This window comes from Berghia stephanieae, chromosome 11 (genome assembly GCF_034508935.2).
Source record: "Berghia stephanieae isolate SIO BIC M18660-M18661 chromosome 11, UCSD_Bste_1.3, whole genome shotgun sequence".
Classification (NCBI taxonomy): domain Eukaryota; kingdom Metazoa; phylum Mollusca; class Gastropoda; order Nudibranchia; family Aeolidiidae; genus Berghia; species Berghia stephanieae.
The window spans coordinates 28,282,077-28,294,576 of NC_088370.1; the positions used below are offsets into that span (position 1 = coordinate 28,282,077).

General features: G+C 35.1%; 2 protein-coding genes across 2 annotated transcripts in view; one reads left to right on the forward strand and one right to left on the reverse strand.

Moving 5' to 3' along the window:
* The window catches only part of LOC144956450 (meiotic recombination protein REC114-like), a 10,234-nt gene extending 6,832 nt beyond the window's left edge, over window positions 1-3,402 (forward strand). Inside the window, exons 5-6 of the mRNA XM_078886952.1 lie at window positions 100-183; window positions 1,634-3,402. Coding sequence (XP_078743078.1) covers window positions 100-183; window positions 1,634-1,825 — 276 coding nt within the window. The 3' untranslated portion in view covers window positions 1,826-3,402. The remainder of the gene's footprint in view (window positions 1-99; window positions 184-1,633) is intronic.
* LOC144956449 (uncharacterized) overlaps window positions 2,868-12,500 on the reverse strand; it is a 22,389-nt gene continuing 12,756 nt past the window's right edge. The window contains exons 7-10 of the mRNA XM_078886950.1: window positions 11,774-11,891; window positions 10,727-10,889; window positions 9,878-9,965; window positions 2,868-3,315 (exon numbers count right to left, since the gene is read on the reverse strand). Of these exons, the coding sequence (XP_078743076.1) occupies window positions 2,924-3,315; window positions 9,878-9,965; window positions 10,727-10,889; window positions 11,774-11,891 (761 nt within the window). The 3' untranslated portion in view covers window positions 2,868-2,923. The remainder of the gene's footprint in view (window positions 3,316-9,877; window positions 9,966-10,726; window positions 10,890-11,773; window positions 11,892-12,500) is intronic.

Consider the following 12,500-nt stretch of genomic DNA (forward strand, 5'->3'; position numbering starts at 1 on the left):
ATAACGGGGAGGATAGATGTTAAATATTCATTTACTTGTACATATCATATTTTGGTTTTATTTATGAAATAAAAAAGTAAACCATACACACTGTGGCAGGAGCTTTCAAAAGATGGAGATGATAGCACCCTTCAAATCGGCGAAACAATGGCACAAGAAGTTACTTTTGGAAGAGTTGCAAAGGTACATTTTAATCATTTCACAATGGACCCTCTCTCTCTCTCTCTCTCTCTCTCTCTCTCTCTCTCTCTCTCTCTCTCTATATATATATATATATATATATATATATATATATATATATATATATATATATATATATGATGTATATATATATATATATATATATATATATATATATATATATATATATATATATATATATATATATATATATATATCTATATATATATATATATATATACATATATATTCTGTTCCGGTTTCTGTATCTGCCCCTACCCAGCATTCTCATTCGTAACCATTTTTTTTTCTTTTAAAATTGTTTTCTTCTTTGTTATTATTCATACAATGCATACGTCGTCGCAGTGCGTCAAAGTGAGTATTCCAAATAGAAGGATTACGTTGGAAAGTGATCCATTTATGTCCTATGTTTAAGTATCGTTGTTCTATAATATATTAACATTGTACTGATTTTTTCTCCCTCTGGCATCTTCATTCCCACCTTTGTTTCGTAAAACTGAGAATATGGACATTGCTCATTAACATGAATTATAATCGCTTGACAGTTGGACCAAGAGGAAAAAACCATATCTTCAAATTTCAAAAGTAATTGGCAGTTGGCTGCCTTATGACATGGTGGAAGACTAGGAATGTTTTACATTTCACACACTCCTTTTAAGATTTTAATAGATGAGATTGAGTGCAAGGGTGTCGACACATTGCTCAGCCATTATGATAAAGAAAGCCTGATCGTGACAGCAACAAAAACACGTCACTGTGTACGGTTATGATCACCAAAACAAGTGAACAGTGAGTTATATTTAAAAAAACGGTTAGTGATGAAGTAAAAAAAATAATGAAAATACCTCGCTGTTCACCGTCTCATGGTGATAATAGCTTTGCTCTGCGGCATAATTTTTTTGAAATAACGGGACTCTCTCTATACCGTATCGATAGAAATCACTATAGTAATCTGTTACCATATAACAGTTGTTATATCAAGTGCTAAACAAAGCAGAAAGTAAAAGAAAAATACCTGAAAATATCATCCCTACCTATCACCCTTCCTCCAGATAAGAGGTTGTAGAACGCGGGGGGTAGGGATCCGAGTGCAAAGGAGATTTATATTTCAGCACCGGAGTGCTCTCTCTCTCTCTCTCTCTCTCTCTCTCTCTCTCTCTCTCTCTCTCTCTCTCTCTCTCTCTCTCTCGTAGTTAGAGTATGCTTTTTCAGGAACTGATTGCCTCACGCAGCACTGAGTTGAAACGATGTATAACACAGCACGTTGATTGAAAAGAAAGATAAATCCTCACATGCATTAACCAAAGTACTTTTTTGACGCAGTTGAAGAACCAAGATGGGAAAGTAATGGTATTAAAAACTAGTGAAATAATTTTGAATGTCTCTAACAAATTCCTTTTCTCCTTCCTACTCTATCCACACACACACACAGTGTCTCCTGAATAATCAAACGTTAGGCCTTGCCTACCAAAATGGGAGTGATGACAATAGCAACCCCTCAGGAATGATGGACAGCACCACTATGCAACAGTTGGTACATATTTGTATGTTGGATCCTGGTTTTCCGGCTTTTGTACTTAAGATAGAGAATATTATAAGTACTTTAAATAATACACAGTCTTGAAGTCACCGATTTGGGAGCTTTTGTCACAAGTTGATGGTCATTTTAATCAATCAATATTTGGACAAATGTTTTATGGCTAAAAAGAAAAAAAAAGAGGTTTTCAAACTTCCACAGTATAATAACAGTATAATAAACTTATGTTGTCTCGTTCTATGTATCTATCTGAGCTTGCAGTGGAAATATACATTTTTTTATGAGTCAATATTTCCTTCTCAATATCCAACATGAAATAATGAATTATCAGCACACTGTTTGAATTGGCAGCTTAACATAATAAATCACCTCCAGAAACAGCTCATATCATCATTAGTCACCTCCTTTCCACTACGCTTTTTCCCCTTATCTAAGCTGCTTTATGGACTTGTTCTGGAAATATATTGATTGGTTTTTTCCTTAGCCCTGTGTGGGATCTGAATCGAATGGGAACAGTCAATTGTGTTGTTCCTTTTTTTTTTTTGGAAGATGATTTTCCTCCTTGTAAATCTTTTCTCTCTATGAACATCAATACACACACACACACACACACACACACACACACACACTTTGTTTAGTTTTTATATTTTATTGATCAGAATAAATACATTTTCTTAAATTCGAAATTTCAAACTTATGATCATTTTCTGAACCACAGCAAAAATAAAATCCAACTTTTATCTCTTGGATCATGATAATTGTGTTTTACGGACATTCCACTATTTCGAGGAAATAATTGCCTAAATATCAGGATTTCAAGCATCGACTGATACAAGAAAAAAACATTGAATATAATCGCATATAAATGTTTCCATGACAGTCTTTAAAGTTGATCTCTTAAAAAAAAACGAAGTTAATGAAAATGTACACTTCGTGAACTTATCATGGCCCTAGCAATGTTATGCTTATGCAGCATTAAATAAAAACAGGCAAACAAGAACCCTCATTATACATTCTCATATCGCCCAACTATAGGAAATATTAAATATTAAGTCCCATAAATTCCCCATAAATGGAGGTGGCAGTGGGTTTGTTCCAATTTTGGTTTATAGTGTCTCTGTTGGCTCTGTTTTTCTTTCTTTTGGTAGGGTGTGTTCTCTGTTGTTTTTTTTCCAGAATGCATTATCAACAAGGAAATTCATTGGATTTTTCTTGTGAAACGGGTCGCAGTTGTATTGAATTATTGGTGTCGTGAGTTGTCACTTTATCGATTGTAGCGTAATTATCATCATTCACATCATTGTTTTCATAATAATTATTTTCGCTTGCAGAATCGTCAGTCACATATAAATGAGAAAATTCTTTCTTCAACGCATTATTTCCTCGCCTCTTCCGTACAATTAAAATGGATGCCACTATAGTGACTAGCACAACTATTCCAACCACGCAGCCAGCGATTATCGGCGTAGAACTTCCATCTTTTGTGTCAGTATCTTTGTCTTTACGGACATTGTAAAGTCTTGATGAGCTAGTGCTCATAGCAGTCGAAGTTGTTAAATAAGATTTGAAAGCAGAAGCTGAAAAGAGAAAGAAGGGAGATAAATATAATCCCTTTTCTATTTTCTAAAAAAAATATAAAGAAATAAAATGCATTGAAAAGACAAGCACTTTGTTAGTTGTTTTGTTGTTGGTTGTGTGTGTCTGTGTGTGTGTGTGTGTGTGTGTGTTTGTTCTTATCATTTTGTTGAGTAATTCACTTATTAAAATGCTTTTTACAAACGATATCAACAAGTTTGTATATTTAGGACTATCTATTATCAATTATTATCTAGGATTATCTATTGTTACTTCTCAAATAAAGGGGACATAGATCCTTTTACCATGAATAGTCATTTATTGTGTGTTATCATAATGTTTCATTTGCTATTGACTGTGCCACTACTGATAATTTCTGTCCAATCTGTATCATTTAAGAACCACGCCTTACTTTAAAACATTGTTTTGGTGCGTGGAGGTAGTGGGGGTGGGGGGTGGGAAATAATAGGCATCGAAAATAAATTATGTAACGATGAATCAACAAATAAATGTATATCACCAAATAGAAACCTATCACATTGATGAAAAGTTTCGTTAATGTTGTTTCATAATTTTTGTTTTTCAATTTCAAACAAACGACAAAAGACTTAACTTGATGGAAATATAGACCACACATTACTATTCGTGTGTGAATGAAACCTGTTCTGACTTCATCTTTGTTGTTGTAATCAGACGTCTTCTTTGATGACTTATTTTCAACTAAAAAATTGTACCTCAAATATTATACCGCCTGGTTATATCATATAATAATAATAATAATACTAATAATAATAATAATAATAATAATAATAATAATAATAATAATAATAATAATAATAATAATAATGACGATGATGATGATGATGATGATAATAATAATAATGATAATAATGATAATAATAATATGCCTTTATTGTCCTCAAAATAGTGACAATTTGTCATTTGGTTACACATTTATAACAATACAATATTGTAAAAACATAAATAACATAATATATTGACATACATATTCACAAAAATGTACACTAGTAATATCGCAGTCATCGTTACCATCATCGTCATCAACAACATCATCATCACCATTATCATCATCATCATCATAATTATCATCATCATCATCATCTTCATCATCATCATCAAAACAACCTTCCTAATATTTCCGTTATCACCCTTCACTTTCACCATTCCCCTATAACATTAACATCATCATCATCATAATCATCATCATCAAAACAACCTTCCTAATATTTCCGTTATCACCCTTCACTTTCACCATTCCCCTATAACATTAACATCATCACCATCCTCATCATACTCCATCATAAGCAGAACAAGTTTCATTCACACACGAATGGGAATGGGAATGTTTGGTCTACGTTTCGGTCAAGTTGGGTAATCTTTGTTTGAAATTGAAAAACAAAAAGCATGAATCAACAATTTTCTAGAGTTTTGTCAAATCTGGGACGATGAATGGATATTATTCTAATTGACAATAGGTTTCAGTTGAATAATTCTAATTTACTCTCTCGTTATCACCCATTTCCAGAATTTTCCCGAATCTTCGCACCTCCCAACACAAAATGAGATTTGTCTTACTCAAACAGAAAAGCAACAAGTGCATTCAATACAAACTCTAGTTCAGGAAAATTAACACTATAACATAGAGTCAAATTTTTCTAGCCATAACAAGAAATCTTATTTAATTTTTAAAAAGTTATTAACCCTATTTTCACCCCTTGAAAACGCATCCTATTTTATGCTTTTGGGGTGCAGATGCACCCCCTAACAGGCACATAGAAAAAAACAGGAATATTCCGATTTTCATCCTGTGGGGTGCAACTGCACCCCCTAATATTTTAGTAGCAAATGAGAGAAACCTCCTATTTTACTCTTTGGGGTGCAAATGCACCCCATCTTTACATCACTAGTTTCTATACATTTTATACTATTTTGACTTATTACTGAATAGAGACAAAACTCCACCAACTTATTCGGCAACATATTCAAAAATAATCTGGCAACTTATTAGAATTATTCACCACTTCCTGTTCCTGGATTCCTCCTTTTCTCTTAACACCATTCAAAACACAAGGCTGCCCTGACTTTCAATCTAACAACATCCTGATTAGGTAAGTAAATACCATTTTTAAAGTATGATTCTAAGCTTTGTTTTACCACTAAATATACTTTACAAAATCTAGATCTTATCAAAATGTAAGCTTTAACTGATTCCTGTAAATATGAAGATCCCAAAAATGTAAAGCTATAATCTAGATCTACATTGTTTTGTCACTCACCATTGTTATTTGTAATGCTGTCAAACCCTATACTATAAAAACTGTTGAAAATCATTAGTATACACATGCTTTATAATTTATAATACATATTGTTACCATTAATTGTAATTCTGTCAAAACATATAAAAACTGTTGGAAAACTTTAGTATACATGCTTTATAATTTATAATACATATATCATCATCATCTTTTAAATTGCAAATGCTTGTATCCAGATCTAATAGATTTATTAAAACCTTGAAATGTGTTATCTATTCTTGCAGGGCATGTTTATGATTATAAAGATAAATGGCAAGTTCTAGGACTAATCTGTTTGAGCGCTTCGACAATGAACAAGAGGAATTGGTATACACTGAGCTTCAGCCTGTTGCCCAACAACCAAGTTCTTCATCTGATGTTGGTGGTGATATGGATGAATTACTGGATGATATGGGAGAAAGCAGAGATGGTGAGTTGGTTTTTTTGTGTGCTTACTTTCATTGACACTATAGCAGATTTTACTTTATAACGAGAAGTACAATTTTCAGTGTACCAATCCTGCATTTTATTTCAAAATTCCCTTGATTTATTATTATGATGATGTCATAGATGTCCTGAATGGTGTGAATAATGATTGAAGGTTTCGATTGTCAGGCTTAATTACATTTAAATCACGATTCTATCGTGTGCAGTTTTCACCTAGAGATAAGTAACTGTGATGCGTCTCGAGCAGCACCACAACTAATCTCTAGGTGAAAACTGCAACAGTCAGTTCAAAACTGACACATGTTCTTAGATTAGAGTTTGGTTCTGGTGAAACCTAATCTTGTCGTTAAGGGGTAAAAGATATGATGAGGAGAAGGATCAATATAAAAGCAATACTAATAATATACATTTCACCAATTTTCATCAGATACAGATATCAATTGGACTCCAGATGATGATGAACTTGAAGCTGATGACAATGCACACTCATCCGATGAAAGCAGCGACGGGGAGGAATATCCCGAGATCCTGAACCAATCAGACCCAGAAATAGAAGTTGACGAAGAAGAGGAAGACAGTGATGAAACTCATTTGGGTAATTCTGTATCATTGCCAGCATCTAGCAATGTAGTTTTGAGCAAAAAGGGGGATATTATGTGGAGTAAAGTACCGGTGTCCCAGGTTGGGAGAACACCTACAAGAAATGTTTTTAGGCCTCCCAAGTCCAACGTAAGACATCCGGCAAAGATAGATTCAATTGTGTCAGCCTTTAAGATGATTTTCACTGCACAAATAATTAGTGATATTGTGAAGATGACAAACTTAGAAGGAACAAGAAATGAAGGTGTGCAGTGGAAGAATGTAGATGTTATAGAAATGACAGCATTGCTAGGCCTTTTTATTCATTTGGGTGCGAGAAAGCTTGGTCTTCTAGCAGTGGCAAAGATATGGAGAGGAGCTTCGGCAGACAATGTTGCAATATGCACAATGAGCATGAAACGATTTGTAAAACTCTGCATCAACTTGCGCTTTGATGATAAAAGGACACATGCTATCAGGCGAGTTAGGGATATATTTTCACCAATTAGGGATCTCATGAACAAAATCAACAAGAATTTGCAACTTTCATACATTCCCTCAGAATGCATAACTATAGATGAACAGCTTGTTCCGTGGAGAGGACGGTGCCCATTCTTGCAATACTTACCGAGCAAGCCAGATAAGTATGGGATGAAACTCTTTCACATATGTGACAGCAAAACAGCTTACCCTCTCCAAATGATACCGTACCTGGGTAAACATGGAGAAAGGAAAACAAACCTTGGGAGGGAGACTGTAAAGGAACTGGTAGATCCTTACCATAAAACTGGCAGGAACGTTACATGTGACAATTTTTTTACTGATTTAGAATTAGCAGAGCACTTGTCTAGAAGAGGTTTGTCAATAGTGGGGACAGTCAGGAGAAATAAGTCATTTCTACCATCATCGTTTCAGACAGGAAAAGAACTTGAGAAATTTGACAGTGCCTTCCTATTCAAAGATGGTGCAAGCATTGTGGCACACAAATCTAACCACAAGAAACATGTTGTTGTACTGAGTACGATGCATCATTCTCCTGACATCGACCAAGGAACGAAAAAGAAGCCAGTGATGGTGAGATATTATAATAAAACCAAAGGAGGAGTCGACACATTTGACTACATGTGCCACAGTTTTTCTTGTAAAAGGAAGTCAAGAAGATGGCCCATGGTCGAGTTTTACAACTTGCTGGATACAGCGGCTGTGGCAGCCCATATTTTATACAAGACTGTTCATCCAGAAGACACCAAATCATACAAAGACAGGGGCCATTTCAACGAACTGTTAGCAAAGGAACTTCTTTTTGAACATTTGACAAGAAGAATGACAATGTCGAAAACAACAAGACGGGTGAAATTATCATATGAAATAATAAAGATGGAATGGAATCTCAATGATGAAAGAGAATCAGCAACAAGACCTGAGATTGAAGGACAGAGAAAGAGGAAAGCATCAAGCCAAGGAAGATGTGAAATGTGTCCGAGGAAGAAGGACAGAAAAATAAGGGAAACTTGTTCAAAATGTAAGGCATTTGCTTGCAAAGACCACAGTAAAAGCTACAAAGTGTGTGACCATTGTGCAGAATAGATTTGTACAGTGTAAGTATAGGTCGATAGCAAGATTGAGATGGTGAGGAAAATTTTAACAATAAGTATGAGTACATGTCATATGGTATTTGTGCTGACAGCGATTGATGACAAGAAATTGGACATACAATGATTGATGTTTTATTTTGATTTGTTCTACTGTATAGAATTGAGTGTACTGTAGGTACATGTTTGAACCTTTTTGTTTTTAGTTTGAAAGTTTTCAATGAAATTCAATAATTAAACCCACTAATTTGTTTGTTTTTCGATTTCCAAATAAAACGATTGATTGCCTATTGCTAGTCAAAAATATTGTCCTTCATTCTATTTCAAAATTTTGAAAACACAGTGGAACACTGACAAATGGTAATTTCCGAGATGATAAGTGAGTAGGTACAGCATGTTTGTATTGTTAGATATATGTATATATATATCTAACAATACAAACATGCTGTACCTACTCACTTATCATCTTGGAAATTACATATGGTGTGCATTAGCAGCATAAAAAATATATAATTGACAAACTCATATGACTAAATAAAATACAGAGCTTTTATATAGCACGATATCCACCGAGGTGCTCAAAGCGCTTTACAAGGGGTTACAGACCAACAGCAACACACAACATAAGACGAGACAAGCAGCCTGTTAGGCGCGATACAATTTTGGTGAGGACAAGGACTGGCCAGTGTACTTGGTTTTACACATGAGTGGGGTGTGGAAAATGTGTGTAAAGACCATTTCCCAAGGAGTCAACTTTGCACCGCCAGAGCGGGATTCGAACCCCTGACCTTCCGATCACGAGTCGTAGCGTCTACCACTACCACTAGACTACAAAGCCACACACTATACATGTGTATATATATATATATATATATATATATATATATATATATATATATATATATATATATATATATATATATGGATTCAAACTCACGCAGTATGAGAACATTACATACAATCTAACACAAATATATACAGGCAGTTTATCAAAAATGTGGGCCTTCTTTATTGAAAATCACATAAATTACAATTAGTAATGCATAACTTGTGACGATAAGAAGAAATCCATATTTTGCCATGGTCAGAGGCCTATATTTTGGTTATTCTGCCAATTAGGTGTGGGCAACCTTGAGTACATATCAAAAAGTATCTTATTTATAATAATCTACACCAGAAAATGGTAATTTATATGGCCAGTTGCTATTCTACTATAGACAAATACATGGGGTGCATATGCACCCCAAAGGATGAAATAGGAGGTTTCTGGTTATTTTCTCTTGTTTATTAGGGGGTGCAATTGCACCCCAAAAGCGTAAAATCTCAAATTCCATGGGAGGTCTTCTGGTGTGAGTAAACGATGCACGTGAGAGGTATAAAATTTGGGGAGGTGATTTAAGGGGTCAATTTAGGAAAAGTCACAAAATTTCAGGTTTATAGGTCAAAAATTGTAGATTTTAGAGCCAAAAAACATAGCATTGGGGTGCGTTTGCACCCCAGAGGTGAAAATAGGGTTAAAGAAATCAGAATGATAAAATTGTTGGTTGTGACGTAACGACTGTGTCGATTTTTCTTTGGTTGGTAAGGAGAGGGTTAAATCGATTGCCTTGCAGTAATAATATTGTTCTTACCTTTAGACATGGTAATGGAAGACAAACTGAACCCACTGTTATTTTCTGGCTTGTCTTGTTTATTTATTCTTGTTACTTTGAAAACAACCTAAATATATAACACAAGATGAAGAAGTCGTCAATGCGATAGGACTATGGTGCCATAGAGATTAAAGACAGAAGGAAAGGCAATGGCATTATATAACTACACATAAATGTTGACCAATCAAATCAGTTTGGCGGATAAGCTTCATCCACACCCTTCGCCTAAATGACTCGGCAAATCAATGGAAAAATGCCCAAGAAAACATTTCTAAGTTATCATCATCATCATCATCATCATCATCATCATCATCATCATCATCATTATCATCAATATTATTATTATCATGACTATTATTATTATTATTATTATTATTGTTATTATTGTTATTATTATTATTTATTATTATTATTATTATTATTATTATTGTTATTACTACTACTACTACTACTACTACTACTACTACTACTACTACTACTACTACTACTACTACTACTACTACTACTACTATTACTACTTCCCTCGGTGGGATGAGCTTGAATGGCGGTTAAGGGTTTTCCTTCAAATGAGGATATGCGTTGTGTATCTTTGCCATATAACTTGGTTTTGTAGATTTTTGATAACCTACCAACCGTAGGATGCCAAGAGTAAAACAAAATAGAGCCTAACGTCATCACCACCTCCATAATATACTGAAAAATAGACTCCATGTGTTTGGGTTTTATTTATTTTTGTTTGTTTGTTTGTTTTGTTCTTTTTTTTTTTTTGGGGGGGGGGGGGGGGGGGGGGGGGGAGAGAGGGGGTTGGTTTGATATATTTTCTTCTACCTTGGTACGTAAATCATCCCCGTTGAACGTAATTGTCTTCTTCGACCACCTTTCCTTGTCTTCGACTTCGAGGGCCTGACTAGTTTCCCAAAGACTTTTACTTTTACCTCCACTCAGACTCAGATAGACTTGAAGCCTCAATGTTTTTCCAATTAACTTGTAACTGAGGAAAAATACATCCATGAGTCGAAATAGAATCCAATTTTTATGTCATATATCAAATCATTCGCCTCATATGCACCTTTTTGGACATACAGTACTCTTATTACATATAATATCTGTTGCTGCTTACCAAGTGTGCAAAGCGCTAAAACACAATACCTGAGCTAGAGTCCCAGTATTAAGTCTCAGTGCCAGTGCCATTGCAAAGAAACATCTTGATACAAATTGCATATTCATAAAATGAGAGCATTGATTCAATGGAATTTTTGATTGAAGAACAAGACATATTACAAGAAACTTTTGGCTACTCAAAAAAAAAGCCCTTTTCAAACAATAATCAAAAGGCTAATTCATCATCAATTTCTGTTTGATCATTTTACTCTCTATTTGTCCGTAGATAATGAACTTTATGAGTAAAACCGTAAGGTGTCTATGCACCAAAAGTTGGAATTTTAAACAAGAGACAATTTTTTAAAAAAAACGCTTTATCCAAAGTTAAAGTCTCTCGCCGCTGATATGTAGTTGTACTTATTTATACATCGGGACAAAAGTACTTATGTGCGGCTTTGTGGTCTTTTGGTATGACACTCGCTTTCGGATCGGAAGGTCCTGGGTTCGAGCTTTGCTCAGCGCATAGTTAAGTCCTTGGAAAAGGCTCTTTACTCACATTCTCTCACCGTACTGAGGTGTAAAATGAGTACCTGGCGGTTAACAGTGTTGTCTTTGTCGGAAAAAATGTAACATCGCTTTACAGGTGCCATGTCTCGTTCTAGATGTTACGTGTTGCTGTTTGTAAAGCACTTTGAGCACGTTTAGTGGATATTGCTCTATATAAAAGCTCAAATTTTGTTGTTAATGTTAGTGTTTTATTATTATTTTTCTTACTTGAAGGATATCTCCATGGAGGAGTTCGTGACAAAAGTGGGCGTTTCCAAAAAAGCTCCGTCGTCTCGAATTGATTGACTTCCATTGAGGAAGAAATACGCTGGTGATTTTTGTCCACCTGAAAATAGATAGAATGGGCTGTATAAAATATCACAACTCGGGGTTTCTTTTCAGTTTTGGGGAAACTTTATAATCGAAGGATGGAAGGTGAAAGAACGGATGGGACATTGTACAAGGTCGTAGGTTTGAGCTTCGCTTCATGCCATATCATTGTTATTCCCTGGGCAAGATTAATAACATTTTACAACACAGGGGATTACTTTTACTTTAACACTGTATCACAGAAACACACACATACACACAGAAGTGTGTGTGTGTGTGTGTGTGGGGGGGGGGGGGGGCGTTTCAGCAGCATATTTGGAGCTTGGACCCTAAACACTATGACTCCATGTAATGGATTACTCTAGTGTCTTCCCTTGGTCCGTCAACGACTGCTTCGTGTAAAGAAACTTCTTTGCTCTCATTTGAGACATAGCCTACTTTAACTCCAGCAGAGACACAAGAAAAAAATTGCAAGCAGTCTTGTGCATTGAGAACCACCTGAGCAAACCAGAAGCAGAGGCAGGCAGAATAAAACCTACATTGACTGTCTGCTAGACGACACAGGAATGGACAACACCCGGGAGCTGCGTACGCTTATGGAGGACAGGACAGAATGGCGAAGACT